General features: G+C 44.9%; 1 protein-coding gene across 8 annotated transcripts in view; it reads left to right on the top strand.

Annotated features, from left to right (window-relative positions):
- The window catches only part of LOC112218424 (A-kinase anchor protein 13), a 100,715-nt gene that overhangs the window by 61,835 nt on the left and 20,999 nt on the right, over positions 1-17,881 (top strand). For 5 of the 8 annotated variants that reach the window (XM_042301445.1, XM_024379204.2, XM_042301446.1 and 2 more), the window contains exons 9-16: positions 7,330-7,417; positions 10,943-11,067; positions 12,947-13,323; positions 14,004-14,060; positions 14,827-14,886; positions 15,928-16,096; positions 16,283-16,382; positions 17,352-17,462. In XM_042301445.1, coding sequence (XP_042157379.1) covers positions 7,330-7,417; positions 10,943-11,067; positions 12,947-13,323; positions 14,004-14,060; positions 14,827-14,886; positions 15,928-16,096; positions 16,283-16,382; positions 17,352-17,462 — 1,087 coding nt within the window. The remainder of the gene's footprint in view (positions 1-7,329; positions 7,418-10,942; positions 11,068-12,946; positions 13,324-14,003; positions 14,061-14,826; positions 14,887-15,927; positions 16,097-16,282; positions 16,383-17,351; positions 17,463-17,881) is intronic. The other 3 variants (XM_042301449.1, XM_042301450.1, XM_042301451.1) reach the window with 3 other exon arrangements.

Below are 17,881 nucleotides of genomic sequence, written 5' to 3' on the forward strand. Positions count from 1 at the left end.
TTGTTAGATTTCAAAGGGAATAGACAAGATGGTCCATATTAGATGGCCCTATTGCAATTCCACCCCAAAAATGAAGATGAATTGTGATCAGATCAAATCTCCCCTTCCTTAGCCTTGGTCCTCCCTCTCAGGCTGTGTGTTGTGTTCCCTGAAGGGCGAGGAGGGCAGAGTGAACTTGGTGACAGATAGACGAGGGTAGAGCGTCTCTCGAGTCCAACTCCTGGGAGAAAACATGTCTGAAATGTTTTTTCTCCAGCTATGTCTCTGCTTCAGAACAACTCCACCTATTCCAAGGGCGTGTATTGATTGTTTGGGCCTAAATTAAGCTTGGGAGTGTTGTTGTTTCTGTCTGCAATGTAAGTACTGTAGCAAAGCACTTAAATGTAGCTCTCTCCAAGGACATTCCTCTCCCTTGCTGTACCTCTGAGTCATGCCAGACATTGGCTGTCACTGTGGAAAGTGCAAGTCTGAAGTCTGCCATTCATTATATTGGGTTTCTTTTCACCAGGGGCTTCCTTCTCTACCCACATGTATCCATTTATAGCTGATCATCTCCTTTTCCCAGGCAGCGCAGGAGACTGATCTACTAGGCAGCGCAGGAGACTGATCTACTAGGCAGTGCAGGAGACTGATCTACTAGGCAGCGCAGGAGATAGATCTACTAGATGGTGCAGGAGACTGGAGACTGATCTAGTAGACAGCGCAGGAGACTGATCTACTAGGCAGCGCAGGAGACTGATCTACTAGGCAGCGCAGGAGACTGATCTACTAGGCAGCGCAGGAGACTGATCTACTAGGCAGCGCAGGAGACTGATCTACTAGGCAGAGGAGACTGAGCTACTAGGCAGTGCAGGAGACTGGAGACTGATCTACTAGACAGCACAGGAGACTGATCTACTAGGCAGTGCAGGAGACTGGAGACTGATCTACTAGACAGCACTGGAGACTGATCTACTAGACAGCACAGGAGACTGGAGACTGATCTACTAGACAGCACAGGAGACTGGAGACTGATCTACTAGACAGCACAGGAGACTGGAGACTGATCTACTAGACAGCACAGGAGACTGATCTACTAGGCAGTGCAGGAGACTGGAGACTGATCTACTAGGCAGTACTGGAGACTGATCTACTAGGCAGTGGAGGAGACTGGAGACTGATCTACTAGGCAGTGCAGGAGACTGGAGACTGATCTACTAGGCAGCGCAGGAGACTGATCTACTTTATAAATGCATGTGCTCATCTATGTTTGTACCAGTGACAATTGTAGAATAGAATAAAATAGATTTGAACAAAAACAAACTATTATCCATTGTTGGATAAGAAGGGAAATGTGTCCGTACCTGAACATGTTGTGTACGGTATGTACACGTGTTCTATATTGTACGTTACATGTGTTTGTCTGGTGTGTGTGTCTGCTTCTGTAGGATAAGAGTGTAGTGTTCTCCCTCCGCCCAGCGCTGCAGGGCACACAGAGGCTGCTCAGTGCTGCACTGGGCTGTAGGCAGGCCCATCAATGAGGCCTTGTGCATTGTCCACTAGCCACTTTAAGACTGTACAGAACCCTGGTAAAGGAGCCCCCTGCCCCCACATTCTACTAGTGGGGGAAAGACAATTAACCACACGCCTAGGGAAATCCACATGTTTTCACATTCCCTACAGACGAGAGACATGTACACATAGACTTTGTTCTCTCTCCCACTCCTTCTCTTTCCCACTCCTCTCTCTCTCTCTTTCTCTCTCTCTCTCTCTCTTACGCACACATAACAAAAATGCGTATGGTCTTTAATGAGTTTAATGCTTTTAAATATAATGAACTTTTACAAGACTCAATCAGTTCTGCCATCAGGTCAGTTGTCACTAATAATGAACGTCAGTGCACTTGTCTTTATTGCTCAAGAAAGCAGTGGAATTACTCCATAACTTAATCGTCAGGTCATAAATCATAGTAGCCAATGGATCCCTTGTTCAGGGTTTCTTAATAGTTCCATTGTACTGTCTGTTTCATTCTCCGGCCAATCTGTCTGCTAAACCGTTTAGTCCAGACAGATAACTGACTGACTGATATATTTCCACTATAACAAAAATATCCCAACCCTTCTTGAGCTTTCTTTTCTTGCTGGTGGAAACCAAATAGACAGTGAACTAGAATTTTATACTTCATCATTTTTGACCCCGTAACCTACAAGTCTGCCCTTTTTGAGAATGTACTGCATAGTGTCTGTTTGAGCCTTCGGAGCGAATATATACTGTGCTACCTCTGAGGTTTATGTGTTCTGTATTCCATATCTCTTGATTACCGTCGCTCTGAAAATTAGCACAAACTAATTGCAAAATCACGTATACGCTGTTAGCTAAATGCTAACGAGATTAAAAACTAACATGACCTAATTGCAAAGACAGGCAAATCCAACTCATAAAGTTATATATATATAAGTGTAGCTTGTAGCTACCGAATGTAATTTTCGGTGAGTGGGGACATTTACAAGCGAAAGTGAAATTGTGCAACTTAACAAAGTTGTGATGTATGCTTTTCTGAAGGAAAAAAACACTAGAAGAAAGCACAGGGAAAAAATGACAACTGTAGAGAGAACTGATCCAGAGGGCTTTGACTTCTGGCAGAAAGCCAATATAAGACATCTGATGGCAAACATTTAGTTGTGAATTGCATACAGCACAATTGTAACTTCATCACCTTCTGCGCTCGGCACAAGAGACTCGCCAATAGATATAGAAGGCTATGGACGTTCTCCCGTTCTGCTAACGCTAATGCGTTCTTCTGTTGTGCTAACGCATTCTCCAGTTGTGCTAACGCGTTCTCCAGTTGTGCTAATGCGTTCTCCTGTTGTGCTAACGCGTTCTCCTGTTGTGCTAACACATTCTCCTGTTGTGCTAACGCGTTCTCCTGTTGTGCTAGCGCGTTCTCCAGTTGTGCTAACGCGCTCTCCAGTTGTGCTAACACGTTCTCCAGTTGCGCTAACGCGTTCTCCTGTTGCGCTAACGCGTTCTCCTGTTGCGCTAACGCGTTCTCCTGTTGTGCTAACGCGTTCTCCTGTTGTGCTAGCGCGTTCTCCAGTTGTGCTAACGCGCTCTCCAGTTGTGCTAACGCGTTCTCCAGTTGCGCTGACGCGTTCTCCAGTTGTGCTAACGCGTTCTCCTGTTGCGCTAACGCGTTCTCCTGTTGCGCTTACGCGTTCTCCTGTTGCGCTAACGCGTTCTCCTTTTGCGCTAACGCGTTCTCCTGTTGCACTAACGCGTTCTCCTGTTGCGCTAACGCGTTCTCCAGTTGCGCTTACACGTTCTCCTGTTGCGCTAACGCGTTCTCCTTTTGCGCTAACGCGTTCTCCTGTTGCGCTAACGCGTTCTCCTGTTGCGCTAACGCGTTCTCCTGTTGCGCTAACGCGTTCTCCTGTTGCGCTTACGCGTTCTCCTGTTGCGCTAACGCGTTCTCCTGTTGCGCTAACGCGTTCTCCTGTTGCGCTAACACGTTCTCCTGTTGCGCTAACGCGTTCTCCTGTTGCGCTTACGCGTTCTCCTGTTGCGCTAACGCGTTCTCCTGTTGCGCTAACGCGTTCTCCTGTTGCGCTTACGCGTTCTCCTGTTGCGCTAACGCGTTCTCCTTTTGCGCTAACGCGTTCTCCTGTTGCGCTAACGCGTTCTCCTGTTGTGCTAACGCGTTCTCCTGTTGCGCTTACGCGTTCTCCTGTTGCGCTAACGCGTTCTCCTGTTGCGCTAACGCGTTCTCCTTTTGCGCTAACGCGTTCTCCAGTTGCGCTAACGCGTTCTCCTGTTGCGCTTACGCGTTCTCCTGTTGCGCTGATGCGTTCTCCTGTTGCGCTGACGCGTTCTCCTGTTGCGCTAACGCGTTCTCCTGTTGCGCTAACACGTTCTCCAGTTGCGCTAACGCGTTCTCCTGTTGCGCTAACACGTTCTCCAGTTGCGCTAACGCGTTCTCCTGTTGCGCTTACGCATTCTCCTGTTGCGCTAACGCGTTCTCCTGTTGCGCTAACGCGTTCTCCTGTTGCGCTGACATGTTCTCCAGTAGTGCTAATGCTTTCTCCCCTTGCGCTATTTCCAAACAAACCTGTGACTGGCTCAACTGGGGAACTACAGTAAGCTTCATAATATCTGTGACAGGTGAAATAAAGAACGAAATCTGCTTTATCTCCTAAGAAATTGCACAAGTTGACTGCAGGTAAAAAAGTTAAAATAAATAGTTTTGACGGTATTTACATTTTTCCAAATACCCCTGTATACGGTATATACAGTATACCTCCCCAAGCCTAGTTAACACTAAGGCCATCTATAGGCGATAAAGGAATGGTAAAGGCCTTAAAGTATCCTCTGTTTTGTGATAAACCATGCTTATGTTCTAACGTGGGTAATCTGTAAGTGATTGTGGGTCGTCTGTCTATCTGACCATGGGTGGGAATTGTGATAAAGCCATTGTGGTCTGAGAGGACAGTATCTCTAGGTCACTTGTCCGTATTGTCCCCCTGTTCTGGTTCTGAGCAGCAGCAGCTGTGTGTGACTGGACGGACACAGAGAGGGGCGACGCCCACACCCCCCTGTGTCACGACACTGAGACCCTGTCCCTCTGAGCAGGGGCGGAACAATAAGGCCCTGTATCAGCAGCCGTGTGTGTGAGGGGAGAATTTCCTGGATACACACGCAGACACCTCAACATACACATACACACACACGCAGTCACACTTGCATGCATGAGTACATTCACATATGCACTCATGTAAACACACTCGCACACACACACACGCAAGCAGGCACACACACACACACTTATTACAAACACACGTACATGAACACATGTACAAGGCGTGGGAGGATTGGCTCTGTAGTTGGCGACCTGATCACATGATGAGTGGTCTGCCAATGGGTGTGATGTCTGGGGATGATGATGGATGATGAGGAACAGACAGTGAGCTGTATGAATCTAATCTCTGTCCTCATGGAATCTACTCTCTGTCCTCATTCTCAATAAACCCCTCCCTGTAGAAGTGTAATTGTTGTAGTTAGAGAAGTGAAGTTGTTGTTGGAGAAGTGAAGTTGTTGTAGTTAGAGAAGTGTAGTTGTAGTTAGAGAGGTGTGGTTGTTGTAGTTAGAGAAGTGTAGTTGTAGTTAGAGAGGTGTGGTTGATGTAGTTGTTGTAGTTAGAGAGGTGTAGTTGTTGTAGTTAGAGAGGTGTAGTTGTTGTAGTTAGAGAAGTGTGGTTGTTGTAGTTAGAGAAGTGTAGTTGTAGTTAGAGAGGTGTAGTTGGTGTATTTGTTGTAGTTAGAGGTGTGGTTGTTGTAGTTAGAGAGATGTTGTAGTTGGAGAGGCGTAGTTGTTGTAGTTGGAGAGGCGTAGTTGTTGTAGTTAGAGAGGCGTAGTTGTTGTAGTTAGAGAGGCGTGGTTGTTGTAGTTAGAGAGGTGTGGTTGTTGTAGTTAGAGAGGTGTGGTTGTTGTAGTTAGAGAGATGTTGTTGTAGTTAGAGAGGTGTAGTTGTTGTTGTAGTTAGAGAGGTGTGGTTGTTGTAGTTAGAGATTTTGTTGTTGTAGTTAGAGAGGTAGTTGTTGTAGTTAGAGAGGTGTGGTTGTTGTAGTTAGAGAGGTGTGGTTGTTGAAGTTAGAGAGATGTTGTTGTTGTAGTTAGAGAGATGTGGTTGTTGGAGAGGTGTAGTTGTTGTAGTTGGAGAGGTGTAGTTGTTGTAGTTGGAGAGGTGTAGTTGTTGTAGTTAGAGAGGTGTGGTTGTTGTAGTTAGAAAAGTGTGGTTGTTGTAGTTAGATAAGTCTAGTTGTCGTTAGAGAGGTGTAGTTGGTGTAGTTAGAGAGGTGTAGTTGTAGTTAGAAAGGTGTAGTTGGTGTAGTTGTTGTAGTTAGATAGATGCTGTTGTAGTTAGAGAGGTGTGGTTGTTGTAGTTAGAGAGGTGTGGTTGTTGTAGTTAGAGAGATGCTGTTGTAGTTAGAGAGGTGTGGTTGTTGTAGTTAGAGAGGTGTAGTTGTTGTAGTTACCATATTGTAACTCTTGAAATCTTCAACTAATGTATTTGGGTTTTAATAAGGGCATCTACTAGAAAAAGTAATAGTTCTTCTCTGTTCAGTCTCTTTGTTTTTATCTGAGGGTTGGGTGGTGTTCTTCCTCCTCCATTCTGTTCTTACTGCCATCTGAACAGTGAACACTGATCATGAGGCGGCAGGTAGCCCAGAGGTCAGAGAGGCGAGCCAGCAACCTGAGAGTTGCCAGTTTGAATCCTGGGTCCGCCTAGATGCCATTGCCTGCTGTTGTGCCCTTGAGCAAGGCACTTAAGCCCCCACAACAACAGCTCCCTGGGTGCCCAGTGTGGCCTAGAGCCTCAGACTGTTAGCAGCTGTCAGCTGAATGTCAATCAGGCCTGATGTTTACATGTGGGCAGAATTCCTCTCCGACTCCCGGTCCAAATTCCCAGCAGCAGCACGTATGGTGAGCAGCAGTTAGAGCTCAACACAGCCAGTTCCAGACACACAGAGAGAGAGCCAACTGAAGGTTGACTGTAGCAGACCTGGGCCCAGGGAATAGGCCAGATGTGGGCCTGGTGAGTCAGATCGAGGCACAGTCACACTGTTTATGGTCTTTCATTCACGTGATTAGATTCTCTCTACCTGCAGACATGTATTTTCTTCTCCTTCTATGCAAAGCTGTGCTCTGTGGTAGGTCATCTATGTTCTGTGGTAGGTCTTCTGTGGTAGGTCTTCTGTGTTCTGTGGTAGGTCATCTATGTTCTGTGGTAGGTCATCTATGTTCTGTGGTAGGTCATCTATGTTCCGTGGTAGGTCTTCTATGTTCTGTGGTAGGTCTTCTGTGGTAGGTCTTCTGTGTTCTGTGGTAGGTCTTCTGTGTTCTATGGTAGGTCTTCTGTGTTCTATGGTAGGTCTTCTGTGTTCTGTGGTAGGTCTTCTGTGTTCTGTGGTAGGTCTTCTGTGTTCTGTGGTAGGTCTTCTGTGTTCTGTGGTAGGTCTTCTGTGTTCTGTGGTAGGTCTTCTGTGTTCTGTGGTAGGTCTTCTGTGTTCCAAAGTAGAGGCCATCAATATTAATGTCCTGAGACTGATACTATTGTATATCTGTCTGACTGTTCTATAACACCAACCTGCCAAGACAGCATGGTTGAGAATACTAGGAATTCTTCCCAGATTCTTAGGTTTTTGAAAATAGAAAGTACTTAGAAAACGTGTGGTTGGTGTATATTCAGTAGTCATTTTGTTTCTCCACCAAAAAAATATGCTTACCGCTACTTTACTAAAGACATCTGTTGTATAAGTTCGGTCTTGTTGATCCCAAATGTATTTTTGTTTCTAGATCCACAGAGAGAAGGAGACATTCTACCCTGCCCAGCCCTGCACTGATCCTACATTACAGGTGAAGACTACCATAACAGAATCCACAGGTAAGTCAAAATATGATGATGAAAAAATGTGCTATCTAGAACCTAAAAGGGTTCTTAGGCTTTCTCAATGGGAGCACCTTTTGAAGAACCATTTTCTGTTCTAGGTAGAACCCTTTTGGGTTCCATTTGAACCCTTTCCACGGAGTATTCTACATGGAACCAAAAAGGGTTCTCCTATGGGGACAGCAGAGTAAAAGAACTCTTCAGAATAATTTGTATTGACCAATCCCAGGCAGTTTATTTCTGCCAGGCAGTCAGTTATCATACAGGTTATATGAGATAGAGAAGAGCAGAAATTAAGATTGGGAGGGTTGTCAGGGGTATGGAGGTCCTTGCTTGGATCATGGAAGAGCACATGTCAGAATATAATTTGATTTCTGGAAGATCTCAGTTGGAAAGACCAGGTTGTAACTTAATTTCAGAGGATTAAGATGTACTGTAGAGAAGAGAGCAGCTCTCTGTAAGAGTAGTGAAAGGCTTAAAATGGCAAGGTCATTGATTCAGATAAGATGGGGATGGCATGGACCTGCTTTAATCTGAACTTCTATCCCTACTGTACCATGTGTCCCCATAGTATCAATCAATGTATCTCGTACATGTAGACTAGGTTAGCATGTTGTGGAACCCTACCACCTTTGATGTCTGAAGAAGATAGTGTTCACATCTGTGCAGAGATCAGTTGCCATCATAGCTTTAAAAGGTATCCTTACCACTGCATTGTCCTTAGCATCTCTGTATCTTTGTCCCCTCCCTTTGAGATGCTTCCAGTCCCATCGTTCTGGTTGCTAGGCCAAACAATGACAAAACAGCAACCCACTCAAACAATAAAATCCTTCTTGTTAAAATAAAAAAAGAGCTTATCATTTTTTCGGCATCTGACGTCATCAACATCATACCCAAGAGGATCGCAACTATCAGCTCGTTTTTCTTCCTGATCATGTGAAAGGAAGACACGGGGAAAATGTTAAAGATTCCAGCCACCCAAGCCATAGACTGTTCTCTCTGCTGCCGCACAGCAAGCAGTACTGGTGCATCAAGTCTGACACCAACAGGCCCCCTGAACAGCTTCTATCTCTAACTTAATAGCTAACAAAATGGCTACATGGACAATCTGAGTTGGCCCTATTTTTCACTGTCTTTATGCAGTCAAACTCCATGTGACCGTTTAGTCCCGGTAATTAGGCTTCTCCAAGCTCTGATGCTGCTGAGGGTCATTAGTAGCCTACCAAACTCGCTAACTGCCTGGTACTCAGCACTCTATTGTCCCTCTAATCACTCTGACATCAATGCAAATCTAATCAAAAATCTAATCAAACACTTCATGAGAGCCCATGAGCTCATGTTGCACAAGGTTTCTGTAGGCTGTGCAATTGCATGAGAAAACAGTGATGGCCTCTACTAAAAAGAGGAAGATCCCATCAGCTTTCTATAGGCTAGGCTTACTACCTTTATTTCTCAACTTTCCTAATATTAAGCACATTGCTTCTCTTTACAACAGGAGTATAGCCTACCTGGCTGGCATGAACATTAACCACAGGAAAAGCGTCCTCCATTCGCTATTTAAGTGCATAGATTACATTTATGTTTCCGCTGCCCCGGTTTCGATACAGGTGAATGATAATGGTCCATTCTAAATCATAACAAAATGTCACACAGACTATATATATATATATATATATATATATATATGTAAGACAAGGTTAAATCAAGAATAGTCTGATGGGTGACAATATTAGCCTATCAATTGTGAATTATATATTATCACGTATGAATGATGCCCAGCATAAGAAACAATGCCTTTTTTTGCAACTTTTTCCAGTCATAGCCACAGACCTCATGTAGCCTAGCCCATAGGCCTATACGTTTTGATACGGTTTGTATCTAAAGTAACTAAAGTGGCCAAATAACTTCTTAAAATGAAGCACATTTAATCTGTTTACAAGGGTTGTAGAGCCTAACTGGCATAGAGCCTAACTGGCAGCACGTGAGTTAAGTTTGGGGAAGATCATTTTCACCATTAAAATGCACATTTTATAATAAAAGCATTACATGAATAATCACATTTGTGGTCACTTTTGATAATGGTGTTTTCCCACTAATGGAACATTTGTGCTTACAGCCTACTGCCGTGTGCACATTGCTGCGCTTATAATGTGAAGAAATAGTTTATATAGTTTATCAACATTTGAAGCTTAACGTTCTGATCTGTTGCGTCAGCTATATTGCGTAAAAAATGTTTGGGATGCTCGTGGTTGTATTAATTTGGGATCTATCGCATCCCATAACTGTCCCAGACTATGTTTTTAATATTTATTTCTCTCAGAGAACAGAATAGGTTGATTTTTGTGCTATGGGGGATAGTAGATTGACATAGGCTAGTACTTTTGCTGTTCGTTAGGCCTACTCATCTTGTTGGCTGACGAAAAGTAAATGTGGACAGTTCTTCCAATATCTTCAATATGCACCTCGGAATTAGATTAGGATGCGCTCAGTTGCGTAACCGATGTGTCTGTCTTCACTTGTAGCCTGTGAGAAAGACATGATCACGTGAAGGAGAGCCATGTGACTGAGAGGTGATTCGGAGGGCACAACGAGCGCAAAATGCATAGAGTTTTTTAGGGTGCATTATGGCCACACACAGGGGATGCTGGCATGAAATTGTAGGCATTATCAAGTGTTTGTCAAATTGTGAATGAGTGACTGATGTAGTGTGTACAGCCTGTGAAAAAACAGAGCAGAGCTCATGCCTTTCAAGCGACATTTTTCAAATCATCCTTGGAGTCTCATTATGCAGCCTTATAATGTATTAAAAATCAAAACATATAGCCCACCGTTTGTAGAACAACTAAAGTTACATTAATAACTCTAAATTCAGCATATAGGAGTACCTATTTCTTATTAACCGCTCAACATAGAATAGCCACATTCCCTCAAATCATTTGGAGAAAATGTCCTTTCTGTTTTATTCAGCTATGTTTAATTGTATTCTTCGTACTATAAAATAATGCCACGGAATTCTAAGCAAATCTTGTCAGCTTAATGAGCTAGTGTAGCCCACAGCCATATGGCATAGCCAGATCAGGACCTAACATAAGGACAACGCAGAGCATGCTTTTCTGTTCCTCTTACTGTTCCTTTGTTTCTTTTCTTCATATCATGTTTCTTTAGACCTGTCTAAAATAAATCATGGATTCATTGTGATGGTGTAGGCTATATTACATGGATTTATTAGACTTTTTAAAATGTAGATGTTCCAAAGGACTGCATCAGTGGCTTGTAAGGCTATGTGTGGAGGCCAGGAGATGCTGAATGTGTTTATGTTAATTAACGGTCAATTCCCGTGAGACAGACAGTTATTTGCTTGACAATTACCAGCTGATGAAATTTTAGTGACCACCACACCCCTGCACACACACACACACACACACACACACACACACACTGACACTCCAACACACACACAAACAAGGCAAGGCCATGGTGAGTATCGGACACTCATCTTGATACCCCTTTTCTCTCTCCCAGAATTCCCTGTGTCCCCGTGCTCTGAAAGCTCTGAGAGTGTTGGAGGCTCCTTGTCGACCACTGGTGCCCTGAGAGACTCAATCAGTGATGTGGAAAGTCTGGGAGAGGACAGTGTCTTCAGAAAGGTGAGCACACTGGACTGGACCCAGACACTCGCTTTCAGTCACAATACAATGTAAGGAGAGGAGTAGGAGTCTTCATCGGCTGTGACATGATAGCATATGAGTACATTATGAGTCCGTATGAGTCAGTTCTAGAAAACAAGCAACACGGTCTATGTCTTCCCTGTTGTATGTTTTTGGTGATGTAGTTCCATTGATTTTCCCAGCTAGTCTGTTTGTTAATGCACCTTCAGACCACAGCAGACTGGTTAGCTTCCTCTACCATGTGACATCAGCAGGCTCCCATGAGCACCCCTTCCTGGGCCAGCAAACCCCATTATGACCTCATCCCCCTCGTTTTCTCCTTTACCACCCTTCCTCCTCCACCCTTCTTTCATAGTGTACACTCAGTGGAGGGCGGTTGAGGCATAACAGCACTCCAACGCTGTTTTTCCACTACAGCCTTGGTCCTCATTTCTTTGGTTTCAACAGGCTTTGGTTTCTCTGCACTCATGAGGTCATTTCCTCTCCGGGCATCTACTTAGCACTCAACCACACATGCACACTGTAACTTCAACTCAGTCTGTAGGCTACATGTTTTATTTCATTAGGTTTTCATGTTGGTATGTAAAAAAAAAAAGGGAAAAAAAGAGTAAGTTAATGAGTCAAATGTTAGAAAGCTACACAAGTCCCCTCTAACTGCTCCCAGACCAGTCTCTGCCACTCCGCCTCCCGTCTTGAGGTTTGTCATTACGCAACAGGTTTTGAAACTTCGGGTGACCTCAGCACTTTGGACAGAGACAGGCAGGCAGTGACCAAAAAAGGACCTGAGTAACATGACTCGATTCTACTAGCCTTTTCATTCCTCGAAGGCTCTTTTTAAAACGATCCTATTCCAAGTCCAATTTTCTCTAGAGCATATTTTCGAAATGTGCGTTTGTGTGTGTGTGTGTGTGTGCGTGACTGCGTTACTGCGTGTGATTAGTGTAGGTGTGTGTTTGTGTAGAGCGTGTTAGCTGGCTGACTGCTTCCCTGCTGCGTGATCTCAGGCAGGCTGAGTCATTTGTTCTGGAAGTTGATTTTCCATAGCCTTCTCCTCATAAAGAGGCCTGTATGGTTATTATGCTCCGAGCCACTGCGGCCGACCGTTAGCTTAACACCCCGCCCAGTGCTGGCACTGCTGGAGAATGTGAAAACTAATGATACACTCCCAATGAAGATCATCTCCAGCCTGCCTCCCTAAAGGGTGTGTGTTTCAGTTGTTATGTAACCTTTATAGGGCTGGAAAAAACTCTCTCTCCCATCAGTATGTCTCTCTCCCTGCCTTGCCCTTTCCTCTCGCCAGTCTGAAGCCCGCAGTAAGCTCAGACTAATGGCAGCTCTGGCCAGTCATCATCAGGCCTAACCTCCCAGGCCTGGCATGTGTGAGAAACAGCCTGAGAGACAATGAGACAGGACATTTTTGTTTTGACATTTAGGGACACATTTGGCATCATGCTTACCAGACTTGTTAGATTAGGTTATAATGTGCAATTCCAGCTAAAATAAGTCTGTTCCAGCAAAAAAGTCCCCTACAGACTTTCCAAACCCTAATATATAATATACACACACACTGAAGATGATCTGTGAGTCCCGACATGTTGGTCCGTTTTATATTTGAATTGCAATATCCCCTAAAATAAAGTTACCTTGGATGGTTTTGAAGTATGGTGTTTTTACACAGCTGCAACTTAATTTGATCACTAATTCATACCCCGTTCTCCCATGACCACCTCTCTTTGTCTTCATACTTGATGCAAAAGAAGCGCTCCCTCTTTTTTGCACCCAAATATAATGCCTTTGAGTTGTGTTGACTTTGACTCCAGTGGTTAACAGGGTCTCTCTGGGTCCTCTCTGTCCCCAGGCTGTGGATGGGCCAAGGGATAGCACCAGCGGGGTGTCAGTGTCCTTCTCCTCCGTAGACGACGTGGCCAGTGTGGGTCCCCTCAGCGCCAGCTCTCAGGGCAGTGTAGGTCCCCTAAGTGTCTCCTCCCTGGGCAGCGTGGGCCCTCCTTGGGCCGGGGCGGGGGCGGTGGGAACTCGGACCAGCTGGAGCTCTGGAGACACCTGGCAGACAACAGGGAAGGGAGGAGAGGAGGAGGAGAGGAAAGACAAGCTGACAGAGGTGCCTGTATGCTCTGCCGTCATGCGCCCGTGTATCCGTTCGCTCTCTCCTTTCCGCCGGCACAGCTGGGGCCCAGGGAAGAATCCCGAAGGAGAAACAGACGTGAACCAACGCAGGTGAGTCCTCTTAGACCCAGACACTGACCTCTTACATGTACCCCACACACACTCACATAAACATACAGTACTCCCCAGGAAGGATAGCTATGGTGGTAAAACGTCATCATCTGTGTGAACCATACACCGCCAACTCCTACAGTATTCTGACTTGTCCTCAGTATGATTATATCTATTGTGGAGCCACTTGAGACTCTGGTAGCCTGGGAAGTACAGTGTACAGAGATGAGACTAGGACAGAGACTGGCTCCCAGAGGAGTGGTCCTCATACGGCCGTGTGTGTGTGTGTGTGTGTGTGTTCTGTGCTTGTCCCTCAGAGGGCCTGTGTACAGTATAGTCAGCCTGGAGGCTCCTCTGTGTAAGTGGACTTTGTGGGAAAGGCCTGGTCCTGGTCAAAGGTTAAACACTGACCTCTGACCTCCTTCAACAGCTGCGCGAGCTGTTTGCGAAGTACTGTACCATCACTCCTCTAACATCACTCATTCTGCTCAATGTTTCAGTCTGCGACACTGAGACACTATCCAGAGGCTTGACTTGAATAGCCTTTGTTTTTATTGCTACCAATTACTTCTCGCTCATTTTCACCCATTTGGTCATGTATTGTACTGTCAGTGCTCCCATCTCTCTCTGTCCATCCCACCTCTCCTGTCTTCTGATCATCTCTCCATTCATCTTCTCAGTTCGTTGCGAAGTCAAGGGGAGGGGAAGCCTCGAAAGCCAACGTTTCATAGGAGAAGGTACCACACTGTTATTTCTCAATGTTTCCATTCTGACTCTCCCTGGTGTGTTGCAATTACGGGAAGAAAATGCTAAAACTACTTTTACCTCTATCACACATATGCTATGGAAAAGTCCTTTCTAAAACAGTATGAGAGTACTGTCAAATTATGTCTGGAGAGAGTGGAAACCAAGCAAAAAGTTTTTTCCCCCCCAATAAAATACTTTATCAAACCACTCCCAAAGGGGGGAAAAAAGCCTACCTTTTACTGCAGTGGGCTAAATCATTGTCATTGTAAATAAGAATTTGTTCTTAACTGACTTGCCTAGTTAAATAAATAAAATAAATAATTAGTCAGGGTCACAGAGTTTTTCTTGGTAGTCTTAAACAAATCTACTTTGAAACAAAAGTATACACCTCACACACATGGTTGTGGGCTTAAAAGGAAGACACCTTTACCATGTCAGTTGTTGAGTTGAAATATATTCCATTTTGAGTTTGCATCCCAATATTATACTTTATATACATCACAGAAGACTGAAATATAACAAAACCATTTGCCATAGAAGAAACATCAGATTTCTTGTGTAAAAAAAGAAAATAATGTTTATTAATGATGAAATAATGAACAATATTAATAACATCCGACTGCAGGATTAATCATTAACCCACCACTTTCACCTTTGACCCCCCCTTCACCCTGTAATAACGTCACCCCATTTCTCCCTTTGTCCACCCATCTCTCATGTCCCTCTCCATCCCTCTCCCTGGCATCTCCCTGTCAGTATGAGCTGGTGTCCCTCCAACATCCCCCCTCCTCACCCGGAACAGATTGACAGCAGAAGGTATGCCATCCCTGTGTGTCAACTAACTGGGAGAGAAATAAAGATGGAAAGAATGCACTGACAGTATAGGAGGATTAACAAGATGAGAGATACAAAAGAGACGGGAGCCCCTGCATGTTCTGTGCTCTGTGCGAGATGTACTGTATCTGGCTTGGTGTGTGTCACTGCTGCTTTCACTGTGGTCTCTTTGTCTTTGTCACTTTGTTGGTCGGTCGTGGTCGACCTCAGGGATGCAGTCACTTCTCTTCTGCCTCTCTCGCTCTGGCTCACTCTCAGAGACAAGGAAGCTAGAATTTAGAGAGGAAGCATCAAGCATCTTTCGAACAATCGTATTTTACTGCTACACTGCTGGTTAACTATAGCAAAGCTTAAAACAACCAGTATAAGCATCGTCATCAGTGAGCCGTAAATGTGAGTTATGGTTTTAGTTCAGTTACCTCGCTTGGCAGCTTCAGTAAGAGGACCAATCATCACACAGTCGGGAACGAGGTGCTAGTTTTCTTGTACACCAATACTGAATGCTGATTTCTTATACATTCATGATCTCAAGTGTGTTATTTGATAGCTGTTATTTAACATGAATTGTTCTGTTGTCTTAAATGTTCTACACTTTTTAATCAAATAAACTAAAGGTTGCCAACCTGAAATTTGAAGCTTTGGGGGGAAATATGTATTATACTTCAGTTATTTGCCCTTTATATTATGTTTAGGTTTGCATGTATGTGTTCCTTCCTGTTTGTGCTGGTGTTCATTTATTCCTCTTTGGCTATACATGCTTTCCTTCCTTCCTCCCATCACCTCCTCACTGCCGTCCTGCAGGGATCTAGTTCAGTGTCTACATGTGCATGTACTCGTGCCCTACACTTGTCTGGTTTCAGTTTTGAACCAGCTGATTGATCATCTGCCTGGAGCACGAGGATCTGCTGGGTGTGAATTCACTGCCTGCCTGTGGTTTAAACATCTCTCGGGGCGTTAGTATATATTGTCCCGATGCAAAATGCTTTCAGTAACTCACACAGTTTTGTTGTGTTGTGGCTGCAGTTACAGTTTGGAGGGCCTGGCTGGAGAGGAGGATGCTGGGAAGGCTTCCGCCGACGTGGGGAGCGCTGGACGTGTGACCCGCCTGGACAGTGAGGAGAGAGGCTCGCTTCTGTCCCTAACAGAGGAGCAGGAGTCAGACCTTGGCGACTGCAGCAGCCTCGACAGCCAGGTATGTGTCCAGGCTTATCTTTACCATAGGGGTCCTGTGTCTTGCTTGCGCAAAGACTTGCGCAATCGCCAAATCTTTGCAACTTCCCGTGTAGAGTGGCTCTCTGTATGCACAGTAGTTGAGTGAAATTGTGTTTTATTTGATTGCAGACAGCTCACTGATCACTCTCTCTCTCCTCTATTTCAGCTATCAGGGAGAGTTCTGCCTGTGAGACGTCCCCTCATACCTCACCAAGCGCTCACCAAGTCGGTGTCCATGCTGGCCATCAGTCACAGAGACCTGGACGGTGAGGCTCACTCTAACACGTTAACACTTTCTCTGGGTTCCCCTCTACAGCACACATGTCAAACTCATTCCACGGAGGGCCTTGGTGTATGCGAGTGTTTCGCTCCACGCTTGTACTTAAGGTCACTGATTAGTAAGGAACTCCCCTCACCTTGTACTGAAGTGGGCTACATTAGTGTCACAGTGTTTCTTGGTAGTCTTACAGAAATCTACTTAGAAACAAAAGTATACACCTCACACATATGGTTATGGGCTTAAAAAAAATATGTTGAAATGGATTCAATTTTGAGTTTGAATTGCAATATTACACTTTATATACATTGCAGAAGACTGAAATATGACATAGAAACACAGGATTTTCAGTGTTAAAAAAAACAACGTTTACAATTATGGAGAATATGAATAACGTTCCACCCATGAGGCCACTAGAGGGCGAGTTGGTCATGTGACTGCAGGAAAGGGAAACCTTTTTAAACCTGCAGACCCTGCCCTCTGTGGAATGAGTTTGACCCCCCTGCCCTACAGCCTTCTCTCTGTCTGTGGTGGCATGGTGGCACAAAAGGCCAGGCCTCTATCTATCCAACAATCAAGTCTCCTGTCACCTGCTGTTTCCAACCTCATCCTTCAGGTCCATTTTCCCTCTGTACCTCTGCTGTTCATTTTCCAGACAGTTGACAGGGACAGCATCCAATCAGGTGGTTAGTTCACTCTCTCAATCCCAATCTCCTCTGGGGCTAACAGAGGCTACTGTTACAGCTTATCCTCACTATCACTGGGGGCGGGGATTTCTCCCTTCTCTGGTTTCCCTGTCCCTTTGTGTGGGGTGTCACTCATTCAATCACTTGGTAGGGAATGAGGTCAAGTCTGTGTAGGGCTCATTTGATCACTTGGAAGGCATTGAGGTTCGGCCCAGGTTCTTGTGCTCATTTAACGCGTGATTTGATGTCTTTTGTACCCTTGAACTGGATAGCGAGCGGACGGACTCGACCAAAGAGACGCATCTCCTTCTCCTTCAGCATCCCCAAATCTAGAACATTCTTTTCTATTGGCTCTTCCTCCAGTGATGAGGAGGAGGTTGTGAGTAAGTACTGTACAGCTCCCAGAATGACCTGAGTTCCCACCTAGCCCCTGGCTGCTTCCTGTGTAGTGTGCCTCTTCTTCTGCCCGTGTCACTAAACGGACATCACATCCCGCTAAACTCTAAATCCAACCCTAATCTCTGTTTGGTCCCCTTCCCTTAACAGGGTCAATGTCTCTGAAGTTGTAGTCATTTGGTTTGAGAGAAATTCAACATGTACATAGCTTTGTTTTCAAAGAAGTAGGTTCTCATCTGCAGTCACCAACACTGAACAGGTGATCAGATATGCACTGGTAATGAAAGTCGATCTAGTGAAAATTCAAGCAAAGTGTTTGTGAATAGAATAAGACAATTGCTTCCACATAGACTATTAGGTCTTGTAAATTGGGTGAGTCTGACCAGTGCACTAATTGTGTCTGTTA

The sequence above is a fragment of the Oncorhynchus tshawytscha genome, linkage group LG19, assembly GCF_018296145.1.
Source record: "Oncorhynchus tshawytscha isolate Ot180627B linkage group LG19, Otsh_v2.0, whole genome shotgun sequence".
Lineage (NCBI taxonomy): Eukaryota > Metazoa > Chordata > Actinopteri > Salmoniformes > Salmonidae > Oncorhynchus > Oncorhynchus tshawytscha.